The following is a 26977-nucleotide window of genomic DNA, read 5'->3' as shown; positions in this document are numbered from 1 at the left end:
GAGGCCATGCTCCCGGTCATTTTAGTGTGTATTGCAACATAGGCACATTAGATACATATCGGAATTTCAGTACAACATACGGTTGTTCAGCGTGACGAGGGAAGCATCCACAGACACCAAGAGGTCGAGAACTGGAGGGGTGGATTGCTCATCTCGTACTCTCAGCACGCCATCCAAGGGCGCGTAGCTGCAAGATACGAACCCTGTTTCATGATCAATGGGTGCGTGTTGATCAAATTTCCGCAGTGACTGGATCGGCGAGGCATATAGCGTGGAGGTACATCACATCAAGGGCTGGCGCGAAGTGAGGCCTTCCAAAATTGCTGGTAATGGTGATTTAATTAGTTGAGAGGGCCTGAGACCAGGGAAGTGAGAACGAGAAGGATGGAAAGCAGGAGGTTTGGAATGAGGAAGGAACACTGCTCTGTACCGGATCGGATAAACCCATATCCCGGGACATATCCTAATTCTGGCTAGCTCCATGCCTAATTACCGGATATTCCCCGGTCAAAACAGCTTTCCCCGCAGAATGAAAACGAATCCAGGGTCTGTCAGCCTTTCGTGGTCCTACTCATGCATAATAATACCTCGGCCCACGCCCAATTGGACTCTAACAAGCGACAGTCCGACGGTACTCCCAGAAATCAGACCTTTGATATGCTCTGAAGACAACTTGAATGCTGTAGCAGCCATACGTAACGGCACGAGCAGGCGCAGCCTCTGCTTACTTGGCCGTCGAGATACCCGATCAGGCATATACCGAGGCGCAAACCTTCATTGAGCCGTCGATCATCATTGGACACATCTCCACGGTACGCAGTCAATTGTCAGAAGATAGTAATCATCAAATCTCTATAACAACGAGCTTGAGTCCGGTCAGCTACGTCGAGATATCACGAGCCTAACGGTATCTTGCTGAGGGGATACAAATCACTCAATTGAATATGCCTGTCGACAAGCTCAAACCTTACAACGACCCTCGGGTCTCGCTGCGGTCAGCCAATCTCAATGGTCACAACTATGGCTACCTGTACAGTCCAGCATCAACCAAAGTCCCGCACAGAGGAACTGTCTTCCTCATTCATGGTTTCCCAGACATCTCGTTTGGATGGCGCTATCAGATCCCATTTTTGGCAAGTCTCGGCCTTGATGTGATTGCTCCTGACTGCATGGGCTATGGGCGGACTGATTCACCATTATTCACGCTCAAGGACTACACCTACAAGCGAGTCAGCGATGACATCGCTGAGCTCTGCCGCCAGCTTGGTCTCAAGCATATCATTCTCGGTGGACACGATTGGGGCGGTGCGATTGTCTACCGAGTTGCACACTACTACCCCGGCTTGATCACCTCGGTATTTAGCATCTGCACGCCCTACGCCCCGCCCACGACTAAGTATGAACCTCTAGCCGTGATGGTGAAGAACCAACTACCGAACTTCGCATATCAGATGCACTTTGCTTCCGGGGAGCTCGAGCAACAGATCCGGTCCAAAGATGAAATCCGCCAATTTCTAAACAATATGTACGGTGCCAGAACCCCTGAAGGTGAAGTGGCTTTTGATGCAAATGGGCGCGTAGACTTCGAGAAACAACGACGTCTCGGCAGGAACAAGCTCCTTGACGATGACGAGCTAAAATATTATGTTGACGAGTACGCTCGGCACGGCTTGAACGGTCCCCTGAATTGGTACCGTGTCCGTGAGGAGAACTACATGGACGAGTGGACGTACTTTTTCGACGAGGGCCGCAAATCCCGCGAGGACGCTGTAAGAGATCTCACCTTGAACCAAGAGCTTCTTTTCGTCCTAGCCACGAAAGACCAAGCTTTGAAACCCTTCATGGCCGCCAAGATGGGAGACAGGATCCCAAACTTGACCAGGCGGGAGGTGGTTGCCGGCCATTGGGCACTCTGGCAGAAACCCGAGGAATGCAACAAGATCATTGGTGACTGGTTGCACGAGAAGGTGTTCAGTAAATCGGACGGTGGCAAGAGCAAGCTCTGAACTAGTAAGGGGCTTGGATATTGACAGACATAATTGAGACGAATATTAAAGGCAATTTTCTCGGTTTGAGCCATCACGAGTCAAAGTACTCAATATTCACCTGATGTTCCCTTGCTAGCCATGCCCGCCTTCGTTCAGTGAAAGTGCCAGAACGCCAAGGCCTCGTTCATCCAAAGTGAAGGTAAGTTTGGCCGTGGCACAGGGCGTTGAAGCAAACATGGGAATTCTACTCCCGGTGAGAACACAGCCTTGCTTGTTCAGACCTGCCGCCACGGGTTATGCTAGCCTTGGACTTTGAGTTTCTGTTGACGTTCCACCGAGCTCTAACCTATGTCTAGAACAGGGTGTTGGGAGAGATCTGGCGCGTTGAGGATGCTCACCAACGCCATTCCTCTCATTGTCGACATAGATGCTGCTGAAGCTTGGTCTGGTCGCCGTACTCATCTGATTGAGGTTCAGACAGCTATCCGAGGTCAGTGCGTCAATTGGGATTTGCACAATCACTGGCAAACATTCGCTATCCATTGGTCTCCGACAAGTGTTTCTATAGTACCGTCCCAAGGTGAGAGCAGGGAGGCACATGTCCGGAAAATGTTGAGCCGCGGTTTGATATATCCGCGTCCGCGAAGAGAAGGTATAAAGATACTAAATAATTGTATCAGCGATCAAGGCGGCAGACACGTAGCTGCGTGTGCACTGATTCAGATTGCGCAGCGAACCTGATGCCAGGAAGTAGAGGAGAGGCGTCTTGAGGCCTTCACATCCAGGGCACGCAGCCTGACCCTGAGAGGTGGATGGGGACAAACGCCTCCTTGGGCACAATTCGGATCTGACCGGCCTTAGCTGCATTCTTATATTTCGCTCAACAGTCTCGGTATATCAAAATGATCAGACATCCGAGCCATTGGAATCCGGAGATTCGCGGTGGGAATACATCACGGTGCGAAGAAGGAAGGAAGCAGAGAAATCAAGCATCTCTTCCTGGTAAATAAGGGTCTCTCAATCCGCCCAAAGGATCGCTGCGGAACAGTTTAGTCAGTATTATTGATGTCTCGGCTTTGGACTATTCTCTAGACAGCAAAGACCTCTTGAAATAGGTCAATTCTGTGCTGTAACGAATGCAAGCCAAGTCTGGTTCATCCTGAACACCAAAGCACAGTTGCTGTGTAGTATTGTTTACTCAACACGACAAATCAATTACGTTTTGTACTATCGCTTACAGCCAGGAAAACAAAGCACTCAAACCTGAAACAACAAAATGCATTTTCTCCTCTGTTGATTCCAAGCCTACCTAATTAATTATATCTCGAACTTCCGAACCAGGTTCTACAACGAACCAATCTCGGCAATGGCTAGGCATCAGCTTGACTCAGCCATGTGCATGCATATATGCACTGTATCGTAGGAACCTCATTGGAGGGACAGAGCGTCACCTACGCAATGAACATGAGACTTAGTTCAGGACGCTCCAGTTAGCCCATGCGGCCAACAAATTGGTCGCAATAAGAAATACGCAGCCAGTTGCGGAACCAAAAAGGCCCAACCTGCCCATCCTCCCGGTGGGATTCCTTTGACCCCGCGCAAAAGGCATGGGCGATTTCCAAGAGCCATGGACGGGTTTTGAAAACTTGAAAAGGGAATTGAGGCTCAGGAAACGTCCGATTGAAAGTGGTCGATCATGACCTGGCTCTTTGTTTCCCTTCTTCCGACTAATCCTGCCCAGCCGGCCAGTACCAGGACAATGTGGCCGTCACAGTGACAATGCGTTCCACCCAAGCGTCACTGCAAGCCCCGCCAAAATGCAATGTTCGATGAGATGAACGCGAAAAACAAAACCGTTGGCCTTTTATTCGTGAATAAGACGGTGTCCTCCAAATCTCTGTCTAATAGTAAAGCTGACTCCCAGAACCTCCGAGAAATCAACCAGCATGTCCAGAAATCCCGCGACCTGGGCAAGGAGAGACAGAACAGGAGGCTGGTCAAGAGATCTGGCACTCTTCCTCTAGGCTGGACTTCACTTGCACCATGCTCGCATTCGCATTCGCATTCGCACTTAACTTTGCCTTTAGCCACCATCGATCCAGACTTGCAGGCCACTGACAAGGCTCAATCTCGCTCGGCCGTCGAACAGGAGGCTCTTAAAGGACCCATACCTGATAGAAATGCCGCAAAAAGTACCAGAACGCACAGCCATGGCCATGACCCGTCCAGCCGATTGCTACAGGTCCTCAGGCCGAGTCGATCATCGGTTGAACCTTTTGGCCAATTCAGAGTGTCCATTGATGCAGAGAAACATCGAATTCTGCAGTACTTCGTCTTCAAGTTCTTCCCTGCCGTCACGAGGCTGGACATCGTCTCGTTCATTGGATTCAACCAGAAGAGCCCCACCAGCCCAGCCATTCAAATCCTCCGTAATTCATTGTCGGAGGAGCTGCACTTTCTGGCTCTGCTGACAGCCGCCAGCGCTCGCATGAAGTATGTGGAGCAATACCACTTTGCGCGGGCCGATCTTCCAGAACAGTTGGCAGATGTGACGCTGAGACTGCTTAGGCGGTACCTGGCGCAGAGCAAGCCGGTAACGCAGGAGTTGCTCCAAAGTATCCTGTATTTGTGGGCGGTGGAGAGCTACCGCAGGAACTGGGATGCGGTTTTGATGCATGGAAGGATGATTATGCATTTGTGCAATACCCATTTTGGCGGGTTCCAGAACCTGAACCCTTACTTGCGGCGTATGCTTTGGGTTGCCGATCGGTTCCAAGCTGCTGCTACGGCCAGGCCGCCGCTCGTGGAGGAGAGATGGGAGACCGAAGAGTTGACTTTTGAGCAATCCGCCAGTGCCATGCGTTCCCTGAGAGAAGATGGACGGGAACCTAATGGACGAGGCTTTTCACAAGCCAGTGTGCATTTCAGTCCAAAGTTTGGCACCGTTGTCGCCGCGGTCGTCAACCTTGCTCATGTGATACAATGTCACTGGGCGGGCTTATGTGGCATGTCTCGTCTTCCTGACCGGGACTGGGCGGTCGCTCGCAGCTATACGCTCTCTGACGAGCTGCTCAGCTTCAAGGACGAGGTTGGGACTACAGCCCATAACCACCGAGACTCAAGAATCCAGGATTGTGTTCGACTGGCACTTATCGTGTGGCTCGCATTCGTTCCTGCGAGTGCTCCGTACTCACCAGCTGATCACGATACAGGCGTCCTGACCATCCGAGCAGCCATCGACGCAAGACCATTAAGGAATCGCCTGGCTAGCTTGACCGCCCATTTTGAAAGCTCTACGCCAAGTCCAGAGAAGGAGCTCTTGCTCTTCTGGGTGGCAGGCCTTGGAACAGTGGCAAGCGAGCTGGTCGAAAATCAAGAATGGTTCGCCTTTCAGTTCCAGCGGTATGCAAGAAAGTTGACCGTGTACTCGTGGGACGACTTTGGTGAGATCAACGATGCATACTTACTTCTGGATCGACTTCAGCAATCCAATCATACGAAGTTGAGCTGGCTGCTACAGAGAGCCATCTATGCTGAAAGCTCCGAAGAAGACACTCCTGAGTGAATGGTAATGGTCGGCATGGATTTTATTCGACCTTGACGTACGAGGAAATGCTTGCTTCGGTTCCGGTGGAAGTCGAGACAAATGATTGTTTGCCACAGGTATAGTATGGCAGTGAGCTGGCGGTTCGGCGTAAAGACCGAACGGATCCAGGCCACACTCACTTCAACTTCAATTATGAGTCAAAATGAGAATGGGAGCAGTTACCTCGGATGGCTGGCACACTTTTGCCATGGTAAAGTTGAAGCAGAAGGCCATTGAATTATTTCCGATATCGCATCCGGGACATGTCGGGTTAATGGGTGAAGAGGTTCGGCCAAGTTCGGATGTATTTCGGAAGAGAAATCAGAAAGGAAACAAGGGAAGGATGTAATGGCAACGGCAATGGCAATGGCATGGGTATATGGACTTGGGAATGGGTTGGAAATTGGCTTCGTGATATTTCATGATGACTAGCACATGGGGTTGTTGGTTTTGTGATATTGATGATCGAGTTGTATAGGTGGATGGGAGGAAATAGAACAGTTGGGGAGAGTTCGAGGCTGTTGGGGGCGAGTTAGGGGTGCACAGGAAGAGTTAGGCACACCTGGACGGACAGAATAGGCGCTGGCTTAACTAACTTAACTAACTTCTAGGCCTCTTCTAGGCCTCTTCTGAGCCGAGGCATTCTCATCACATGCCCTCCCCGCCCCACGTGTTGACTCCCTTCCTACTGTACAATCCTGACTTCAATTCCGCCACCTCCACCATCTTCATCCCTGGCATCTTCCTGGCTCTACAACTGGTCGCCCATCAGAGCTTCTTCATTGTGGGTCTCCCCTCTGGACCACGGACCACTGACCTCTCAGCTATGCTTTCCACTCGCCCATGTGCCTGGATCGGCCTCACTACTTGCTGGGCGCGATGATGAAATACCCTTCCGTTCTTGGTCTCACTGTGCCTCGGCGGAAAGGCAGAACTGTGTTTTCTGGCTCTGGCTCTGGCTCTGGATCGAGTTCCTGGAGCATGTTTGGATCGATCCTTTGGATTTTCCAACGTCAAACAGGCATTGGCACGCGTGTCTCTCCTCAGGTTTGCCATTTCGGATCAGAACGGTCTTCCTCGGCCGTCTTCTTTTCTACTCCAGACAGAAACATCCTCTCCCATGCATACTTAACTACCTAGTCCTCGCTTGTGCCTTAACAGAAAAAAGTGACCTCACTCTCCCCTCCTCCACCTGGGCACTCTTTTTGGATCGCTGTTAAGGATCGTCTCTCCTCTCTGGCTGATCTTGTATTGGCGTTGGCTTGGAACGGCATCATTTATTGCCGAAACCTATTCTGTCGTCACATTGAGTCACTCGTACTGCTTCCCTCCGGAGATATTTGCTCCCAACAAAGTCCTTTTCCGCACAAGAAAACTGAATGCTGAGTCGACGCGACAATCTAGGCGCACGCGACCAACACTATCTGGACTGAGATCTTGACATCTTCCATTGACTGCGCCGAGATTGCTTGGATCGAGTGCTCAACTCAACCGCGACCATGTCGGCCAAGAGTGTTAAGAGTGCAGGTGGGAAGAAACCCGCCAGTGCAGCCACCAACTTGATCGCCGGTGGTGGTGCTGGAATGATGGAAGCCCTCGTGTGTCATCCTCTCGATACCATCAAAGTGCGGATGCAGCTGTCGAGACGTGGCCGAGCCCCCGGTACCAAAAAGAGAGGCTTCTACCAGACGGGAAAGGACATCGTCAAACGGGAAACTGCTTTTGGCTTGTACAAAGGTCTGGGAGCAGTGCTGAGTGGCATCGTTCCTAAGATGGCTATTCGATTTACATCGTACGAGTGGTATAAACAAGCACTGGCAAATGAAGATGGCATTGTTACGTCAAGAGCGACATTCCTCGGTAAGTGAAGCAAAGAGTGCTTGTGAGGTGCGGCTCTGGATGATAAGCTGACTTTGACTTGACGACAGCTGGATTGGGTGCTGGTGTTACCGAAGCCGTGGCTGTAGTGACGCCGATGGAGGTGGTCAAGATTCGAATGCAGGCTCAATACCACAGTCTATCCGACCCCCTCGACATCCCCAAGTACCGAAGCGCACCACATGCGGCCCTGACCGTCATAAGAGAAGAAGGATTAGGTGCCTTGTACCGCGGAGTGTCTCTGACGGCTCTGAGACAGGGAACAAACCAAGCAGTCAACTTCACTGCGTATACAGAGTTCAAAGAGATTCTACAGAGATGGCAGCCTCAATATGAGGGCAAGAACCTCCCTGCATATCAAACCACCTTGATCGGCCTCATTTCGGGTGCAATGGGCCCATTTTCCAATGCTCCCATTGATACTATCAAGACCCGACTACAGAAGACACCGGCGGAACCAGGCCAATCAGCCATACAGCGCATTACCGCGATATCAAGCGACATGTTCAAACAAGAAGGACCTCGCGCCTTTTACAAGGGTATCACACCCAGAGTGATGCGAGTGGCACCGGGCCAGGCTGTCACGTTTACCGTTTATGAATTCCTCAAGAAGAGGTTGGAGGACAGCAGTCTACCGTTCACGGGAGGGAAGTATGAGGAATAGAGAGCTTCAACCTCCCAGATGTTGGATTGCATTGGACGGGATTGTCTGGATTGCATTTTCTGGAGCACACAACAACTTAAAAGAACGTCGTTGGATACCATATACCACTGCGCTTGTTATTGTTGTATATAATCGAGCATTGGATTATCATTATCATTACTTGCTTGACTGTTGAGGAAAGTCAAACAGACCGAACAAAACAAGAACAAGAACAAGAACATCAATATCAGCATACCAGTGACTTATCATTAATTTCATAAATATGGATATATATGATATGTATTTACACATACTATTACGGCGGGGTAATTCTGTAGGCGCGGGGCTGCGCGTGACGAGGCTGCGTCGATTCGGGCCTCCGTTGGTGTTGTTGTTGTTGTCAGCAAATGAACAACCAGTCAACCTTCTTCCACTCATTACCATTGAACAGTGCTCGCAACCTGAGGCATTGCATGGTGCTAGCACCTCGACTCTACCATCCTTTGTCTGAAGACACCGCCATCGACTCCATTCTCTGTCCGATATCCCCCATCCTCCGAAAGCTCCGAAAGCACCGAAAGCACAGCCTCGTCTTCGCCGAGTTTCTCAGTTAAAACCCACCGCCTGCACCGACTGCACTTTTGATTGTGAACACTTCCAGACCCGTCCTACAATTGCATACAACGTTACCCTACCCTATCCATTCATTCATCTATTTTCAATATGCAGTCTGGGATATCAGGTATGTATCAAGCCCTCCCCATCCACCACCCAAATCCCGCTATACCAAGGCTCTAACCACCCTCGTCTTCCTTCCGAACAGCTTCCGCCGACCTGCACGACGCATTCGCCTCCTTCGCCGCTGACAGCACCCTCTTCGCCTTCCCCGTGACCATCTCCAGCGAATCGTTGAGCTCCTTACCCGCCATTCCATTCCCCAATTCCTCACCATCGACAACACTCACCTCGTCGCTTTCCTCCCTCGAACCCATCCTCTCGCCCACTGTTCCACTCTACCTATTGCTACGCACCTCCCCCACGCCGACCGCGCAGCTCATCGCAGCAACATACATCCCGTCACGCGCCCCCGTCCGCCAGAAAACCCTCTTCGCCTCGACCCGCGCCACGCTCGTGCGGGAACTCGGGTCCGAGAAATTCGCCGACACGGTCTTTCTGACCGAGAAGGAGGAGGTGCTTGATCCCAAGACCTGGGCGGACTCGGGATACACAAGTGGAGGTCCCTCAGGTGGGAGCGGCGGCGGTCGTGACACCGCGCTCCTGAGCGTCGAGGAGCGCGAGCTGCAGGCCGTCAAGCGTGCCGAGGAGGAGGCCCGCCATGGCACGGCGGGTCGGGATTTGATGAACGAGGGGGGCTCGGGCGCGGCGTTTGGCGGTGGTTCGAGGGATGGGACGCCTTCTGCCGGCGCGGGAGGCCGCAGCGGTGTGAGCATGAAGATCTCAGAGGACGCGCGCCAGGGCCTCGCGGCCGCCAAAGCCGCTCAGGACCCAAGCGGCGACAGCGGCAGCGGTGTGCTCGTGCAGTTCGGAATCGACATCGCAAACGAGACGATCACTCAAGTGGGCAGCCCGCAAAGCAATATTGCGGCCAGGGTCGTCCACGCCCGCATCCCCGGAGATCGGCCTAGTTACAGCCTCTACGTTCCCGGCGGTGTCCAAGGCGCGCTGTTCATCTACGTGTGTCCCGGCACCAGCAAGGTCAAGGAACGCATGCTGTACGCGAGCAGCGGGCGGTTCTTTGTGCATTATGCCAAGACAGAGTTTGGGGTTGATGTCGTTAAGAGGCTGGAGGCGAGTGAGCCGGCGGATCTGGATGGGGAGAGGGTTCCGGAGGAGGTTGCGGCGTTGAGCGGTGGTGGTGCTGGCGGGAATGGTGGTGGTGTAGATAGTGCTCCAGGCAGTGGCACGGCGACACCTAGGGGTGAAGGGTTTGCCAGGCCGAAGAGGCCTGGGAAGCGGTAGGGACGAGGAAGTTTGCTGCTGAGTATAAGGTTGGGAAGAGGCGGATCTATTCACACTCCGCATGTTGTTGAGTAGAACTACTGGCCTGGCACGAGAGGCAAAGCATAGCGCGAGAGAGATGAAAAAGAAACAAAATCGTTATGAGAAATCAAGTCTAGAGAATTGAATCGATTGTGCTGTCTGAAGTACGAATCCCAATCTGTCATGGCTCCTGGATCTAGGTTGCTACGAAGTCACCCTTTTCGGAATGAGAAAACTTCTTCCAGAAAGATGGTGCCACTCACATATCGTACAGCCTTCTGTGGTGCCGCTCCTGCGGCCACCTATATGTATCCTAGATCAACCAAGGGTGGTTCTATGAGGTTAGACGGGAATCAGACTAGAGGGGGCGCCCTGTTTGATTACTGAGGCATTGGTCGCATGGTCTTCTGGCAGGAATCCTGGACTTATTGATAATTTTAAGCGCGCGCGTTGGCAACGCCACATAGGGAAACAGTGTCAGATGGCTGGTTTGTAGTTGTTAGCCCTGCTAGTCTTTGTACCCGGCTCCTCTCGAGTACTGCATGATGCGCTTCGTATGAGCGCTTTTCTGCCAGCTTTGGCTGTTCGCATAGGAGTCTCTTCCCAAGGGATTATTCGTCAAATCGACTGTACGTCAAGTTTGAGACTCTCATTGCGGTGGTACTCAGCAAATGTTGTCCAGGAAATTGCATCAATAAGATGGTGTCCGGGCTTTCGAAGAACCAACTCTTGCCGCTTCTACCAGCTAGTTCAGCGCGTATTTCTCCTCGACTGGGATGGCGATTCATGATCCAACATGCGATTTTGCACATACGACCACAGATCAAGATCCATTTCAATACTGATTCCTGAAATTCTTCTTCTGGTAGAATAGATCCGTCCTGGACGATCCCAGATTGATGATTTTAGGACATCCGTCACGATCTTTCTCTAGTCTGGTACATTCAAAGCAGTAGAAGGCGTCACTGATCCCCTCACCACCACAGACGATGCATTTGTTCTGGTAGTTGCCGAAGGAACACTCGTCGCAGATTCGTGCGAGGGTGGTGGGTCGGACGTAGGAGTCGCAGACAGGGCATTTGCCGTCGCATTTGTCGCACAGTCGCCCGAGCGAGATGCCCGGTGCTTTGCGGCACATGACGAGATCGGGGTGATGACGAGACATGTTGTAGCGCAGTGAGGTGGGAGAATGTGCTTTTTGCTGAGGTGGCTAGATTTGGTTGTTGAGTGGAAGGAGGAGGAGAGCGATGGGCCGTGAGATATAGAGCTGTTGCGTCAGTACCGGTGTTGAGAGATATCGAAGACGATGGAAGAGGGTGGCACTGGTAACTGCAAGTGGGAGCAGCCTTGTTGGAAATCCAAAATCTGCGTACCAGCGGAATTTCAGTTTCTCCGCAGGCTAGCCTCCACACTGACTCGGCTATCACGTGCCGGGGTGGCCCAGGATCAGGCTGGGATCATATCAATCCAATCTTTCACACTGTCAGTTCACCAATTTAATGATGCAACACTAGGTCTAATATCTGCAGGGCAAGGATACCATGATCATGCATAATCCTCATTGAAAAAGAAATCACCAGCAACCAGCAACTTCCATCCAGACGATTCTCCATAACGATGATATCCTCGGCAGTGGTGATCCCCGATGAGCCTGAACCCTCATTGCCGACCACGTCTCTCAAGAGGCGCCAGTCAGAACGATCAAAGTCGCCGGACTCGAGCAAACGGCCTCGCCTCGACAGCCATTCCTGGACCATCTCAAGCAATCACAATGGCGCGAGATCGCCTTCCTCTCCTCGCGCCGCGCGCAACGCATCTTCGCCAACCTCGACCACCTCGGCAGTTGCAGTAGGAGGACAAGCAATGTCACCTCCGCGCCGACGTGCCACGGCCAACAACAGCGATGAGAAGTCGCGCAATCGACGCCTTTTCGGCGCACTACTAGGAAACCTTGCGCAGCCGGCGGCATCATCGCGCACAAAGTCCTCTCCCGCAATAACAGCAACGGCTGCCAGACGGCGCGAGGACATAGAGTCTCGGCAACGGCAACGCCTGCAGCGGGAGAACGAAGAGATCTCGGAGCACGCGCGCCGGAAAAGGGAAGAGCTGAACAGGACGCGGAAGGTTGAGCAGCGCCGCTGGGACGAGGAGGCGATCAGGACCAGACATACCAACATGAGTGCCATGGCGGAATTTTTGAGGACGGACACTGAGCCGATGTTGTATTATAAGCCTTGGGAGATGCGAGCGCAAGAGGAAGAGACTGTGAGGCGACAGAAGGATGAAGTGGAGGAGACGATTAATCGGGAGTGGGAGGCGTGGGAGAGGAAAAAGCGGCAGCAACAGCAGCAGGAGAAGACCGCTGTTGTGGCAGGTACTCCGGGCGACCGACAGCGGGATGATGGTGCTGTGGTGCAAAGTGGCAGCACAAATGGCACCATGGAGAGCAGACGGGGACTGAGATCGGAAGATGTCCCCATGAATGGAGGTGTCGATGGCCCTGCCAATGCATTGCCACAGGCTCAAAACCGAGCACCGTCTCCCGCATCGACTCGAGAGGATGCGAAAGATTCTTCGCACTCTCCCGCGCGGTCCAGGACTGAGGCTAAAGGAGCCGGCGGGCCGGGTAGTGACCGGCCGCAGTCCAGCAAGGATGACGATCATGGCGGCGAAGAACTCGAGCTCGGACAGGAGGACGATGTTATTTACTAATTGTTCGCCAGGGTCTGCTGTACCGCTGTGCTGTGTCTTAATATAGCACCTGTTCTCAGGGATGAGGAACCAAAAAGAAAAAGCTTGCAACTACCTCATCAGTCCCCATCATCGATATTGTTGGATATCTAGACGAGTGAACTTGAGAATCTTTCATATGGATAGTTTGCCTACACGAATCCAATAATTGATTTTACTCTCCACACTACTATCTGCGGTCTTCTATATCCCAGGCGTATTTTCGGTGACCTAGAAGTCACCGCACATGACTGATCGTCCTGGCCATCCTCCGAAGGACCAACTCACCCTCCCCGGCTACCTTAATCTGTTAGCGCATCTCTGCTTGGAGCAGAATAAATCCTCGACACCTTTCAATGAAGTATGCTGACCAAGCCCATGAACGGTCTTGCCATAACGTTTCGGCTGCATTTGCCTTTGCCTCTTGCTTGGTTGCAGCGAGGCGTTCCTCCTTCAACAGAAGATACTCCTCTAGACTCACTCCCACCGGCCAGTCGATTTTATGCGACATGAAGTCTTCAAGTTGAGTGCGACAACCCAGCTGCTTGCCTTCAGTAGCCTCCCAAGCTTCGTCCACCATGTTGGTGAACAAGCCCTTGAGTTTGACTTTCTCCAAGAAAGTCACCTGGCGAATTTTCCAGAACAGAGACAGCACTGATTCCCTTTCCCTAGCGTTCCTAGGGAGGCCGACTCCTATCGAGCTAAGCTGCAGGAAGCGCAGGCTCTTTGAGTGGTTCTGGAGCAGTTTTGTCATGGATTTCTCAGTAGTAAAGACGTTCGCCAAGGCTAGATACCATAATTGAGGCAGGTGTAGTCTCGTCAATGCAGCGGAAATCTTCAACAGAATCTCGGCATAGTTGTACAGGAAGTGGGTTGCCCCGAAGCTCAAAGTAAGCATTCCGAGGTTAGTGTAACGCGAAATGTAATTCGTCAACCGTGCGAGATACGTGTCCTGCATGCGAGAACTGGTGAGGTAACCTTTATTATCAAGGCTCAGAACGAGGGTGCGATGGTCGTCATACGTTCTGGGCTCTGCCTGCTGTTCACTGCTAGGTATATCTTCTTCGTCGCTCACAGGGAGATGACGCCAGAGGACAGGCTCCAGGATCAGATGATGGAGTCTAGAGCTCATACACGCGCAATAGAAAGGGTCAAGAACCGGCGTAGTTGTCAAGTCAGCACGTGTGGTGAGATCGACAGACCTGGCCAACGATGGTCCAGGCAGAAAGTCGATATTACTGTCAAAAATATTGTACCTGCGCTCGTCGCAGACAATGGCCTTCAAGTTTGAAAAGCCGCAGATCACACGGCGGATTGCTGTCACATCAAGCTTCTCGAAGAGTCTTTGGGCCCCCACGTACAATCTATACTTCGCAAATAGGGTATTAGCTTCTTGGTCGCTCAGAGGGTCAGTAGAAACGCTAGAGTCGTGGCAAGCAGGAGTATTCTGCCGGTGAATGCGTTGCATCATGCGTATGAAGTCTTCCCGACCGCTTTTTGATTCCAGGTAGCTCGTATTGAGCACGATGGTATGCAATCTTAAAGTGTCAACATAATCGTGGACGAACGGGCTTTGGCTCATGGCTTCCAAGCGAGTCCAGCTCCATATCAGAGGCCATAGCTTGATTTCTTTGAACAAATGCTTGGATGTCGCGGCGATGCAGCCTCTTTCAACCTGCCTGAATGATTTCAGCGATGTCAGGTCGAGATGCTGTGAAATCTCAAGCTGGACCTCGACGGGCAGATCTGAAAATGACGTGAACCGATGTGGTTTTAGCTGCGCAGCCGACATGATTCAAAGCCAAGGTAGTAAGGTGATGTTAATGGTTGTCGAAAATGATATGCTGATGGATTCGAGAGAGGTGCTCATGGTCGCGTTAAGCAAGTGTTGCCAAGGCTCTACAACATACGCCTACCAGCCAGTCGTTTATCCGTATCCGAACTCGGTTGTGCTTCTAGATACGAGTAGATACAAACGAGAATGCGCACCAGGAGCTTCCGATTGAAGACTGACCATCAAGGATGTTTGCACCTACCGTGGAAAGGTGTTCAAACAGCTGAACCAGGTCATTTGAGAGCTCTGGAAGATTTAGGAGCTGCCGAGTGATGGAGGAGACGATACGAACAGAGTCAACTCGAAAGGCAGGTAAGAGGCTCTTCTCTAAAAGTCGCCAAGGGTCTCACGTATGTATGTCCCCTATTTTAGCGCGATTCATCGTATGGCTCGCCCTAGGATGTCATTCTAGCGTATATGCTCCTTCGTAGATCACGTGATTGTCAAGATGTCGGGACACGCGTTGATGGAGGTGTTTGCGCATGTCCAAAGCTGCCTTCTGGAGCAATTAGTCCGCAGCCAACGAGTTGTATCTCACAACTTCACCATACAACACAGATCTCTGTTGCTTCATCTGCACTCATTAGTACCTCCTCCTCTTTCTCTTCAGAGTTTTTCGCCACTAGAACCGTTCCTCAAATCCTGGACTCTATCTCGTAACCGCTCCCAGAACCATCTGGCGCTTTGCCTTTGCCGCAACCATGCCCGGCTTCGATTTCACCAACTATAACCGTAACGCTGCGCTACATGCACGAGGGGTTCCTTTGCCAAAGGCCACAAGCACTGGAACCACCATTGTAGGTTGTATATACGACAATGGTGTCGTGGTAAGTTCTCTGTTCCGGGTGCCTTGAAATGCTGCACGTACTGACTCCCACTTTGTACAGATTGCAGCGGATACTCGAGCCACGAGCGGTCCCATAGTTGCTGACAAGGTTTGTCTCCATCTTGGATTTCAATCAACATCTCTAATATGGTATAGAACTGCGAAAAACTACATTACATCTCCCCGAATATCTGGTGTGCAGGCGCTGGTACTGCGGCCGACACCGAATTCACGACCGCTCTGATCTCGTCGAACCTTGAACTCCATGCTCTCTCCACTGGTCGCACACCTCGTGTTGTCACTGTCATGACTATGTTGAAGCAACATCTATTCCGGTATCAAGGGCACATCGGGGCATACTTGGTTGTTGCTGGGGTGGATCCTACAGGAGTTGGATTGTTCACTGTCCACGCTCACGGTTCAACAGATAAATTGCCTTATGTCACCATGGGCTCTGGATCTCTTGCTGCAATGGCAGTATTTGAATCGAATTGGAAGAAGACCCTCTCCAGAGAAGGGGCGATCAAACTGTGTTCCGATGCCATTCTGGCCGGTATCTTCAATGACTTGGGATCTGGGAGTAATGTCGACGTCTGTGTCATTGAGAAGGATAAGCCATCGCAATTACTGAGAAACTACATCACCCCCAACCAACGTGTCAAGAAGGAGCGCAATTACAAGTTCGCCCGTGGTACGACGGCAGTTTTGAACCAGAAAATCATCACCAAGGAGGAGATTGGCCGATATATCACGGTACAAGAACTCGGCACTGGCAGTGACTCCGACAGTCTAGTTGTTGTGGAGAAAATGGATGTGGACGAGGTCTGAAGAGGTGGCTCTGATTTCGACAGCCTCTCCCACTTGTAACCCTAGGTCCAGATGCAGATGCCATCATAGCAGGTGCATGTCCGTGAGATAGCATTGTGCAGTTATGCATTTAGAAAGGCGCATGGAGTTTGCTGGGCATCGAAGCAAGCTCAGCTATGGCACCGTACCATTAGGACCAGATATTCCCCAAAATGATGTATGCTTTGCACCCGAACGAGCATATTGATATGAACATTATCAGTCCCTACAGTGGTGAGTTTTCCAAGTAGAGAGCCGTCATTCCCCTTGTATTATTGTGATAATTGCGTTGGGAATCGATTGCTTTTAAGACAGATAATCCAGAGAACCACCTAGAAAACGATCGTTGAAATGCGCCACGGTCACCATTCTGTTGCGGGTCTATATATCTACACATGCACTGATTGAGAGTCGAGAAATAATTGATACGCTGATATCGGACACGTGGCTGATTCACCATCCACTTTTCATGAGCCAAATTGGAATACTAGGAAAGGTCATTTCCAGATTCCATAGCCTGACCGTCGTTTATACCGACTATTTGTCATAGGAAGTGCATCTGGGATTGACTGACCACTCTTTCGGTTGCAGAGATAAGGTAACACCACGTTGGTCTCAGACCCCGAAAACCAACTGAATCTCCAGGCAAGATTGAATACTGTGTCTAGTAGTTCCTTTATGAAGGCGATGATCTACTGATCCATCTCAACTACCGCAACGGCTTCAAGGGCCATGGCCACACCAGACACCTCAGTTTGGCCTGGAAGCGGCACATTACTCCTGATATTCATCCAAGTGGCTTCTCGAGCGCTGACATTCATCGGCAACCAATTTCTCCTGCGCTTCCTTTCGCCAACGTTGCTGGGCATTTCCATTCAACTAGACCTTGTGTCGACGACAAGCTTATACTTCGCCCGCGATAGTCTGCGAGTTGCACTGCAGCGGCAGGTCCCGGTCGCCCCATCTCCGACTTCACCAGCGTCAGGTGATGAGGATGACAGCAATAAGGGCGAGTCTACAGCTGTGCGGAAGAACCAGAGGGGACAGAATCAGCAGCGCTCCCAAGCATCTCTCCAGGGCCAAATGGTCGTGAATCTCTCGTACCTGACGATCTTGCTCGGCCTGCTAATATCCATGGTCTTTGGCTACTCGTATCTGGCATCGGCACCGACGGAAGCACTCTCGAGTTCGCATTTTACTCTCTCCTTCCGAATCTACGCTTTCGCGACGCTCGTGGAGTTACTAGCCGAACCAGCCTTTCTTTTCATCCAGCAGAACGCGCTCTACAAGGAGCGCGCAGGGGCTGAAACAGCGGCGGCAATGGCACGATGTCTTACGGCGTGCGCGGTCGCAGCATTGGGCCACAGAAAGCGCTGGGACCCTAGTATTTTACCCTTTGCAGCAGGCCAGGCAGCGTACTCAATCGTTCTACTGGCCCTATATCTCCTTCCCACGCTGAAATCAGCACGCAGAGATAACTTCAGCCTTGTGCCCGCAAGGCTGGGCACATCAGCGTTGGCCAGCAACGATCCGAACCATCTAGATATGTTTCCAAAATACCTCCTCTTCCTCAGTGGGACGATGTACATGCAATCGATATTCAAGCTGTTGCTGACGCAAGGCGACGCCTTGATTCTCTCATTCCTGTCCACCCTGGCGGACCAGGGCGGTTTCGCGCTGGCGTCGAATTACGGCGGACTGCTCGCTAGACTGGTGTTCCAGCCAGTTGAGGAAAGCAGTCGGAATGCATTTGGCCGGCTCCTTTCACCAGACAGCAACAGGCCGAAGAAGGCAGAGGTGGAAAATCCCGATGTCAGCCAGTACCGAGCAGCGTTGGAATACCTGACGAACATACTGCACTTCTACTTGATCCTCGCACTGCCACTGGTCACGCTGGCGCCATACATTCTTCCGCTCGGCGTCAGGCACATCCTGAGCGCGACCTGGTACACCCCGTCCACTGCCATTCTACTATCTACATATTGTTATTACATCCCATTCATGGCGGTCAATGGCATTCTGGACGCGTTCGTGACATCTGTCGCGACGCCAGCGGAACTGCGCCGGCAATCATTGTGGATGGTGGCTTGTACAGCGGTGTATGGTGGCGCGGCGTGGCTCTTGCTGACGAAGAGCGGACTGGGCGCCAGCGGTTTGATTTGGGCGAACATGGTGAATATGGCTTTGCGGATCATGTGGAGCTTGTGGTTTATTGCCGGCTGGACTGGGGAGAATGGAGGCGCGATGTATGACCAATTTCTCCGCGAGGCTCTCCCGTCAACCACGTCCATTGCCATGTCAGGTGCTATTGTCCTCGGTTTGAGAATGTCTGTTACGACGACTGAGAGCTTCACCCGTGAGGTATTTGGTATTCTGTCAGCAGGAACAGCGCTATTGGGTTCAACCATGTAAGTTGCCGACTGTACTTTTTACCCACTTCTATCCTGTCTATGTATAAGCCCAGCGATCCATTTAAGGCTACAAGTCTAACACTTTACTCTAGCCTCTTCACCGAGCGTGATTTTCTAGTCCAGATGCTGCAAATCATCATTCCCCAACGCCTCGCTTCCAGGATACCTTTTCTCAAAGCAAAGTCAACATGGAAGCTAGATGCTCCGCTACATGCAAGATGAGCCTCCGCTATGCTCTATCAATTTAATCATCAAACGTGATTTTTGTGGCCGTCTTGCCATCTTCTACGTCACGGTAGAAGGCACCATACGAGTCATGCTGCTTCTTCTTGACCGTGGTACCAAACTTCAGTAGGGACTCCGGGACATCTTGCTTGGCGGCTCTTAGAACATTGACCAGGCCTCCGGCAAGTGCTTTGTCTTGCTCTGTAAATAATGTGATTGCAAGTCCGCTTTTGCCTGCTCGACCAGTTCGCCCGATACGGTGGACATAATCTTCGGCGGTCAAAGGGAATGTCACGTTAATGACGACCTTGACTTCAGGAATATCGAGGCCACGAGCTGCTACGTCTGTTGCGACCAGAAGATTGACTGAACCGGACTTGAAGCCCTCGAGACTAGCAATGCGAGCCGACTGGGAGAGGTCTCCGTGGATTCCGGCGACTTTCATGCCGCGGCCGTGGATGAAGTTCTCAATGCGCTGGGCCTCCTTTTTATACAGACAGAAAATTAGGATGCGGTCGTTGCGCTTGTTACCGGCGGTGTGCTCCTTCAGGAGTTGGAGAAGTCGTTGTTGTTTCACGGCACCATCCAGAACCTCGACCTTTTGCACAATACGAGCATTCGCTCGAAGTTCGCCTGAGTCGTCTGTGTCGTTACGGCCGATGGTGATTTTGACCGGTTCTCTCATAAATGTAGCGGCTAGGTCCCGAATCGATTTGGGCCAGGTAGCGGTGAACATAGCAGTCTGTCGCTTTTTCGGAGAAGGCATTTGGGAGATGATATGTTTGATATCGTCTTCAAACCCTTTGTCAAGCATACGATCGGCCTCGTCGAGAACGAGATACCTTGTCTTGGAGACATCGATTGTGCCATCAGACATGAAATCCTTCAGCCGTCCGGGTGTGGCAACAATGATATTGACACCGGTCAGACTCCGCCGTTGCTCATCTTTGTTGGTGCCACCGTAGATACAGGTTGCCTTCAGCTTCTTTGCGGTCTGACATAGCTTGTCTACTTGCTCGAAGACCTGGATGGCTAATTCTCGTGTAGGAGCCACGATCATGGCCCGAATGCCCTTCTTCTTCTTCAATGCGGCTAGTCTGGTGACCAAGGGCAGACCGAAGGCAATTGTTTTGCCACTTCCTGTCTCGGCCACACCCACAACGTCCCGGCCTGAGAGGAGGAAGGGCCATGCAGCGGACTGAATCGAGGAGGGCTTTTCAAACGAGGAGAAAATCGAAGAGAATTGGGCGGCCAGGACAGCGGGGAGGTGAGAAAAGGCAAGGATCGGTCGCACTTTGGAGGTCTGTGGGTCACTTATCTGCACTGACTGAGTGCTGAAGAAATTGTCCACATCGCTTTGCGGGAGGGCATCGAGAGAAGGGTGAGGCTTGTATTCTGCGACCTCATCTTGTTCTTCTGGTGCTGGAGTCGAGTTGGCAGTGGCATCGGTCGAGCTGGGAGTGATGTCCTCATGGCGGAGAGCTTCTTTCCGATCCCTTTTTCTTCTCTTCTTGTCTTGCTTGGCCAGTTGTTGCCCTTCATCGAGGCTGTGTTTGCTCATGATTGCAGAAAATCGGTCGGTTCGACCTTTGCTCAGAATCGCAGCGAATGTCTACTAATGATCGTTCCGCCCGCCGAAGGTCTGCAAGAAAATTTGGGTACGAAAAAGTTGTGGAGACGGGAAGGTATTCTGCCACCGCCCATCCGCCGCCATATGCAAGCCAAGACAATACGGCGAAGCATATCTCCGGTGTGGCACAGGGATTCTGGCGGAGCATATCTTCCAAGTGCCTCAACCAGTTCAGTTCTCATTTTACTTGAACTCTGAGGTATCAAGCGAGGTAACTGGTGATTGTTCAGCTGCTTATGCCCGATGCATCCTTACTCACACAAGTTGGCCGGTTGAACTTGACACTCGGTCTTTCGGAATTACGGGCTCGGCTCAGAAACATGCCCTCTTGGAGATCAGGAGGGCCACCCCAAGGCCATCCCCGCATCAACACGGCTGTCAAGAGTACAAATACAAACAGTATCCTGAATATCACCTCGGCATGTCACGGCCCGCATGGTTTGCTTGCATCCATTGTGACCTTGAGACTAGGTTTCGGTTGTCGAGTCATACTCATATTATACCAAGAACAACCATGGACGTACCAGGCTTTGCATTGATAACAGGAGCTGCCTCTGGCATAGGTAGAGCATCCGCGATCACATTCGCCAGGGATGGCGCAGCAGGAGTAGCATTATTGGATCTCAACCAGGGAGCTCTGGAGCAAGTTAAAGCCGAAGTCGAGAAAGCAGCCGCCGAACGGGGGGCAAAATCCTTGCAAGTCGAAGTATACACTGTGAACGTGACACATGAAGACCAAGTTATTCAAGCCGTCAACAGCGCCGCTCAGAAATTTGGCCGCCTCGACTATGTCATTAATGCCGCTGGACTTGCTATGAAGCATCCTGGTGGCGCGATATTCGCAGAAACTAGCGACTGGCAACGCATCATCGACGTCAATCTTACAGGAACATTTCTGGTCCTTAAAGCGGCGGCGCGGATTATGCTGAAACAAGACCGTATCCTCTCCAGTATCGATGGACGCCCATTGCAACGTGGTTCCATTGTCAATTTTGCCTCAATATTGGGGGCTGTGGGAGTGCCAATGTCGACTGCGTATACTGCCTCGAAACATGGAGTGATTGGCCTGACTAAGACCGCATCGGAAGACTATGCCAAGGATGGGCTTCGCATCAATGCGATATGCCCAGGATATACGGAGACACCTATGACTACTCAATCGGAGATAGTCCTGCAAGTAATGAAGGAGCGAGTAGAGAATGCTGTACCCATGAACAGAATGGGCACTGCCCAGGAGATAGCCGATGGCGTAGTCTACCTATCCGGTGGAAGAAGTTCCTTTGTCACTGGAACTGCACTATTTGTGGATGGCGGATATACTCAAAGATGAGCCAGAACTAATCTGCATTGTAAATTTTTAGATCAATATTCATGTGGGATTCCAACTCGATGACATGACATTGCTATGATATGCGGTTTTCGAGCAATACAACGCTCATTCATGGAAATATTTGAACAAGGAAGCAGTAGCTTAAAACCCTTGCCTAGATTCAACATTCGAGAGGATATCAATATGGTTGGTGTTCTTCAGTTCAGATTAGGTGGCAGGGCTACCTTTGTGGTGTTGATGATAGGCAAGGCCGTTTAGCAAGGCTTGATTTTCAGGGGCTTGGCTTTTCCCAACGTAACCAAGCAAACACACTTAGAACATGAACCCAACTCTGCTTGCATGGAGCCTGTCAAATTCTTTCACCTCTCACTAGGTCAGACCATAATACACTTGAGATAGTGGACTTTACTGCTTCCTCTCGAGACTTGTCGAAACACGTGCTGAGAAGCAATGATAATTTCCTTGGTAAAATCAATACGGTGGTGATGGTCCCATAACAGTATTGCTTCACTCCTTGCGCACATAAAAGTCATGTACTATGTATGCCCTTGCAAGCATATAGAAAAAGCACTCTCCACTTTAGTATCAAACCATCGCACCTCACATACAGCAAGCACTACGATACGAATGACTCTGAGTGATATCATCACCGTCGAAATTAGATGGGTACTGTATATTTTGCCTAGAGACGTCCCCTTTCTCCTAATCCTCGACGTTGTCCACGCCGAGGGACCTCATCAGCTTCCTGCGCGGCTTGCAACACTTCCACCGCGTCAACTAACTCAATTGCATCCACCCCCTCAGTCGCGTCCACAACCTTGATCGGACCCAATGCGCCGTAACCTCCTTGTTGGAATTCCTGGGCTCAATTTGGATCTCCCACGGGGCGTAAAAAGATGCCTGTGTCTCATTCCACAGAGGTTGGGATGGCCGGTATAGTTCCGTTCATTGAAAAGCCCAACAAAAAATAGAGAAGAAGCGACCCAGTGAGGGAGAAGGAAAGTTCTAGTAGCTGGTGTCGTGGTGGAGTGGTAGACCGATTACTCTCTTCTTGTAAGTATGATAACTGCCCCGTATGGTTTGGTCCAGGAGGGTGGTCGACGGTTATTTTGATCTGAGATTTAGCAGAAGTTTTTAGTGCGCCTCATCAAGCACAAGCTGAGCCACTCCCAAACCGAGCTGGTTGAGGTATGAAGGAGGTCGAATTTGGCTTCCTAGCTATGGACTACGTATTCCTCTCAGCCAGATATTGCCAGATCAGCCTCTGCTGGTTGGCGCCATCTCCCATTCCAGAACGGCACCCGAAAGAGCCTCAGATGCGTAGGAGCACCTGAGCAGATGGTACCTAGAAAATGCTGCGCTGTAAGGCTGAGGCTGAGCGCTTGTCCACAGCCTCACTGGTCACAGCAGTTTTCTGCTCAGATTTTGTACGTCTGGCAAAATGAATGTCAGCCGCCACCTTCGTAGGCTATGACTTAGAAATGGAAGAAACAAATTGATGCCCACCAGTTCAGGTGGCTCGGAGGTTATCAACGGTCTACAATCGAGCGAATTCTGATCCGCGTATAGGAGCCCAATACGGACCTCGAATGTCAATGTCTACAGCGCAAATGGCAAGTCTGGACTCCGGCTTGGTCACCCAATCCTTTTCTACCATGAAATTACAGGAACTCATGCTGGTGCGGATGGCTATGGTGTCAGAGGGGAGGACCCGTTCATCTCAGCCGCGGCCAACATTTGAAAGGCCTTACGAATCGAAAAGCTCAATGGCATTCGAAAACCGGCAGCCTCCCCGTACCAAGCTCGCAATTTGCGCTAAGATGTGTCTCCCTCAAGGATTACAGACATTCACAGCCTTGAGGAGGACGTTGGCGGTTCGAGTAGTACAATTGCGTGAGTGGTGGGCGGTGCAGGTAGGAGACGTTCTCTCCGCCCAGCCTTGGCGAGTCTTGGTAAGGCTGTGTCGTGCCCTGATAAGCATTCTCCTCGCTGGCGCTATTACTTTTTCTTTGCAGTTGGCATTGGTGGCCTGAAGATGGCAGCAGGCACTTGTTTTGAATATACGTCATCTCCAAGGCGAGGCTGAGGGGAGCTGAAATCGTTTCCAGTGAGAGATTACAATTGTTAAGTCTGCACAATTTCTGTGAAAACCGTGTCTGATAAATTTCTGTCCAAACGCGCTCCGGTACAAAAGTGATCAAGATCATGCAGAGGGCACGGAACATCTTGTCTTGCGCTTCGTGCCGACAAAGGAAGTAAGTCACTCGTTGATACTACTGGGCGACTGGCTCACAGTATTGTGGTTAGATTAAGGTGCGATCGAGAAGAACCCTGCAGCAATTGTGCCGTGAGAAAATGCGAGTGTAAATACGGCTCGTTACCAAGCGGCCGCAACTCGTCTCAGACGCGACCTAGCAGACAGAATCTCAATGCTCGACTTGTTCACTTGGAAAGACTTGTCAGCACGATAGCTCCCCAGCGGAGTCACCTTGATGAGTCAGTTCTTGCCGCGAGTAAGGAGTCATCTGTCCTTGAAAGCTCTCACCACAGCGGCCTGCCAACCGGCCACGATCTTACACTCAGCGGTAATATTACTTCTGAGGACAAGCCCGAGACTGTGGCTGGACGATTGGTAGCAAACCAGAGTCAAACAGTCTATGTCTCTGCAGCACATTGGACGGCAATTTGCGATGAAGTAGGTTGATGTTGGAGATTGCTTCTCTTGCTCAAGCCCTAATCTTGGATTTACCTCATTTATTTTCCCAGGTGGCAAATGTCAGAGATTTGGTCGAGGAAGAGGACTTGTTTGAACAACCAGACTTGCCAAAGAAACAGCATACTTTAGGGCCCTTGCTTCTTCAAGGCAAAACCATATATCCCAGCCAGGATGAGATATTACTCGACGTCCCGCCTCGGGCAATCTGTGACCGGTTCTTATCCCGATTTTTTACTTCTACAGTACCCATGACCGGTGAGTATTTCCTACCGAGAATGAGCAAGAAACACTAACCAAGTGAAAGTTCTGGTTCACGCACCTACTTTTCAACGAGAGGCAAGTCTCACTCAAGCTCAAGCTACCATCACCAACTAAGTTCGCCTTTTAGTATAGCCATTTCTTACTCAATCCGTCTGCTGCTAGCCTCCCGTGGTTGGGTGTACTGTTTGGTATCTTGTACATGGGTGCCTTCCTGTACTTTCAATCACGGGAGGATCTTCCTGGAGGGCTGGGAGACCCTCTGGATGTTATGCGTACATTTCATCAACGCTCTACAGATTGCATGTTGACCTCGAACTATGCCTACGAGCCAAATCACCACACATTGCAGGCACTTCTAATCAACATCCGGGCGGAGTTTATGCGAATGCCAGAGAATTACTTCGGAATCTGGGTTCTATCCGGTGTCGTTGGCCGACTGGCAATACGAATGGGCTACCACCGCGAGCCGGCGAACTTCGCACAGATCTCTCCATTTCAGGGCGAGATGCGACGTCGTACTTGGGCGCTCATCTGCCAGCTCGAATCTCTTACCTGTTGCCACCTGGGACTTCCCTCCTTTATACAAGAAAATCATTGCGACACACAACTCCCAAATAATTATTTGGACGAAGATATCGACCCAGACAACGTCGAACTGCCACAACCGCGGCCGGGGACTGAACAGACTCCAGTGCTATATACCATCACTAAAGGCCGCATAGTCTCGGTGTTCCGAACTATCTGTGATCAAACCTTGTCTGTCCAGGTCACCCCTTACGACCAAATCATTGCGCTAGATGAACGTCTGCGTGGCGCGATACAGGCCATACCTCCGTGCTTTCGTTTAGATAACCTGCAAGACTGTCTCACTGTACCGCCATATTTACTAGTTCGACGATACAACATGGAACTTCTCTCACAGAAGGCGCGCTGCATACTTCACCGGCACTATATGACGGTCGGCTATCGAGACCCAAAATACGCCTACTCAAGGTCATCTTGTGTTGCAGGAGCGCTCAGCCTTCTCAGGAACCAGGCGGAGATCTTTGAGGAGGTTCAGACGGGTGGTCGCCTGGTTCGCGAAAAGTGGTTCATCTCTTCTCTTGATATCCATGACTATTTGCTTGCCTCCATGATTGCCTGTCTTGAGCTCAGTTTTCGGTCACACCCACCAGGAGGTCTGAATGCCTCTGAGCCGCTGCAAGGCAGCCAAAAAGACCTAATTGATGCACTTCTGCGGTCTTGTCAGTTCTGGGAAGGGTTTCATACTACTTCCCCTGAGATTCGTAGGGCTTCAGCCGTCATGAGTGCCATGATAGCAAAGGTTCTGGGGTCATCAGCGAAGTCGAGCCACAAGCCCTCTGCAATGCCTATGGGAATCCCCATCCATAGCGATCTGGACCAGCAGGTCCATCCTCAGAGCACAAGCAAGTCTCCAATTCCCAGGACGAAGTACCAGCCCGAGTCTTCGACTCGTTCTAATATGATATTTGCAGACAGTTTCGCTGGATCTACAGCAGAAGACAATAGCCCTTCAGCGTCTTCCAGAGAACAATCCTCCGTCATGCAAACAAATTCGGACAATGACCTCGGCAACATTGAAGAGATGTTGACAGATCCAAATATGGTTGACTGGGTACGTAGTAATGGTCCCCGACATTCTCTCAAACTTATTATATCAGCTCGCTAACATAGGCCTCCGTACCTACAAGGATCTGTGGGATATGTACATGCAGCCTTTTCGCGTGGCCGACACCTGAGTTCTTCATTCGCGATTGGAAATGGGTGCAGTTGAGAACTTTAGGTCTGTGAATTCTGAGCATCCAAATACCGGGAAGGTTGATCGGACAAGACTGGCAGGCAGTCTAGTTGCTAAATTACCAAGCTTTCTTTCGGAGCAACGTGAAGGGATACCCAACCAACGGGCCTTAATTCGCTGTCGAACCCTATCCGTTATGCAGACAAAAGAGTGAGTTGGGAGAACTTGGGACGAATAGGAGGATGATATGAGACGCTCTCTTGTGATATCAGGTGCCCTTTAGTAGCGATCTGTAATCTGAAATAGGCATTAT

At 51.2% G+C, this 26977-nt stretch overlaps 12 protein-coding genes across 12 annotated transcripts; 9 read left to right on the top strand and 3 right to left on the bottom strand.

The window, feature by feature from the left end:
- Nucleotides 1-944: 944 nt before the first annotated feature.
- A1O9_05125 (uncharacterized protein) lies at nucleotides 945-2006 on the top strand (the record flags this gene model as incomplete). The annotated part of the gene is made up of 1 exon (XM_013407411.1): nucleotides 945-2006. One exon carries the CDS (start codon nucleotides 945-947, stop codon nucleotides 2004-2006), a length of 1062 nt encoding a protein of 353 aa, XP_013262865.1.
- Nucleotides 2007-3810: 1804 nt separating this feature from the next.
- A1O9_05124 (uncharacterized protein) lies at nucleotides 3811-5553 on the top strand (the record flags this gene model as incomplete). The annotated part of the gene is made up of 1 exon (XM_013407410.1): nucleotides 3811-5553. The coding sequence occupies one exon, from the start codon at nucleotides 3811-3813 to the stop codon at nucleotides 5551-5553; it is 1743 nt and encodes a 580-aa protein (XP_013262864.1).
- Nucleotides 5554-7073: 1520 nt separating this feature from the next.
- A1O9_05123 (uncharacterized protein) lies at nucleotides 7074-8116 on the top strand (the record flags this gene model as incomplete). Its single annotated transcript, XM_013407409.1, has 2 exons — nucleotides 7074-7434; nucleotides 7503-8116. The coding sequence occupies 2 exons, from the start codon at nucleotides 7074-7076 to the stop codon at nucleotides 8114-8116; spliced, it is 975 nt and encodes a 324-aa protein (XP_013262863.1).
- A 702-nt stretch (nucleotides 8117-8818) lies between these two features.
- Nucleotides 8819-10075, top strand: A1O9_05122 (uncharacterized protein; the record flags this gene model as incomplete). The annotated part of the gene is made up of 2 exons (XM_013407408.1): nucleotides 8819-8837; nucleotides 8919-10075. 2 exons carry the CDS (start codon nucleotides 8819-8821, stop codon nucleotides 10073-10075), a joined length of 1176 nt encoding a protein of 391 aa, XP_013262862.1.
- Nucleotides 10076-10931: 856 nt separating this feature from the next.
- A1O9_05121 (uncharacterized protein) lies at nucleotides 10932-11261 on the bottom strand (the record flags this gene model as incomplete). Its single annotated transcript, XM_013407407.1, has 1 exon — nucleotides 10932-11261. One exon carries the CDS (start codon nucleotides 11259-11261, stop codon nucleotides 10932-10934), a length of 330 nt encoding a protein of 109 aa, XP_013262861.1.
- A 452-nt stretch (nucleotides 11262-11713) lies between these two features.
- Nucleotides 11714-12808, top strand: A1O9_05120 (uncharacterized protein; the record flags this gene model as incomplete). The annotated part of the gene is made up of 1 exon (XM_013407406.1): nucleotides 11714-12808. The coding sequence occupies one exon, from the start codon at nucleotides 11714-11716 to the stop codon at nucleotides 12806-12808; it is 1095 nt and encodes a 364-aa protein (XP_013262860.1).
- Nucleotides 12809-13136: 328 nt separating this feature from the next.
- Nucleotides 13137-14618, bottom strand: A1O9_05119 (uncharacterized protein; the record flags this gene model as incomplete). Its single annotated transcript, XM_013407405.1, has 1 exon — nucleotides 13137-14618. One exon carries the CDS (start codon nucleotides 14616-14618, stop codon nucleotides 13137-13139), a length of 1482 nt encoding a protein of 493 aa, XP_013262859.1.
- A 743-nt stretch (nucleotides 14619-15361) lies between these two features.
- Nucleotides 15362-16314, top strand: A1O9_05118 (proteasome component PUP1; the record flags this gene model as incomplete). The annotated part of the gene is made up of 3 exons (XM_013407404.1): nucleotides 15362-15487; nucleotides 15548-15595; nucleotides 15643-16314. The coding sequence occupies 3 exons, from the start codon at nucleotides 15362-15364 to the stop codon at nucleotides 16312-16314; spliced, it is 846 nt and encodes a 281-aa protein (XP_013262858.1).
- A 750-nt stretch (nucleotides 16315-17064) lies between these two features.
- A1O9_05117 (uncharacterized protein) lies at nucleotides 17065-18744 on the top strand (the record flags this gene model as incomplete). The annotated part of the gene is made up of 1 exon (XM_013407403.1): nucleotides 17065-18744. The coding sequence occupies one exon, from the start codon at nucleotides 17065-17067 to the stop codon at nucleotides 18742-18744; it is 1680 nt and encodes a 559-aa protein (XP_013262857.1).
- Nucleotides 18745-18987: 243 nt separating this feature from the next.
- Nucleotides 18988-20529, bottom strand: A1O9_05116 (uncharacterized protein; the record flags this gene model as incomplete). The annotated part of the gene is made up of 1 exon (XM_013407402.1): nucleotides 18988-20529. The coding sequence occupies one exon, from the start codon at nucleotides 20527-20529 to the stop codon at nucleotides 18988-18990; it is 1542 nt and encodes a 513-aa protein (XP_013262856.1).
- Nucleotides 20530-21112: 583 nt separating this feature from the next.
- Nucleotides 21113-21928, top strand: A1O9_05115 (uncharacterized protein; the record flags this gene model as incomplete). The annotated part of the gene is made up of 1 exon (XM_013407401.1): nucleotides 21113-21928. One exon carries the CDS (start codon nucleotides 21113-21115, stop codon nucleotides 21926-21928), a length of 816 nt encoding a protein of 271 aa, XP_013262855.1.
- Nucleotides 21929-25104: 3176 nt separating this feature from the next.
- A1O9_05114 (uncharacterized protein) lies at nucleotides 25105-26595 on the top strand (the record flags this gene model as incomplete). The annotated part of the gene is made up of 1 exon (XM_013407400.1): nucleotides 25105-26595. The coding sequence occupies one exon, from the start codon at nucleotides 25105-25107 to the stop codon at nucleotides 26593-26595; it is 1491 nt and encodes a 496-aa protein (XP_013262854.1).
- Between the last annotated feature and the right edge of the window lie 382 nt (nucleotides 26596-26977).

Source organism: Exophiala aquamarina (assembly GCF_000709125.1).
Source record: "Exophiala aquamarina CBS 119918 chromosome Unknown aczIA-supercont1.3, whole genome shotgun sequence".
In the NCBI taxonomy this organism is placed as follows: Eukaryota; Fungi; Ascomycota; class Eurotiomycetes; order Chaetothyriales; family Herpotrichiellaceae; genus Exophiala; species Exophiala aquamarina.
Note: the sequence above shows the minus strand (reverse complement) of the source record. Positions and strands in the feature narration are given on the sequence as shown.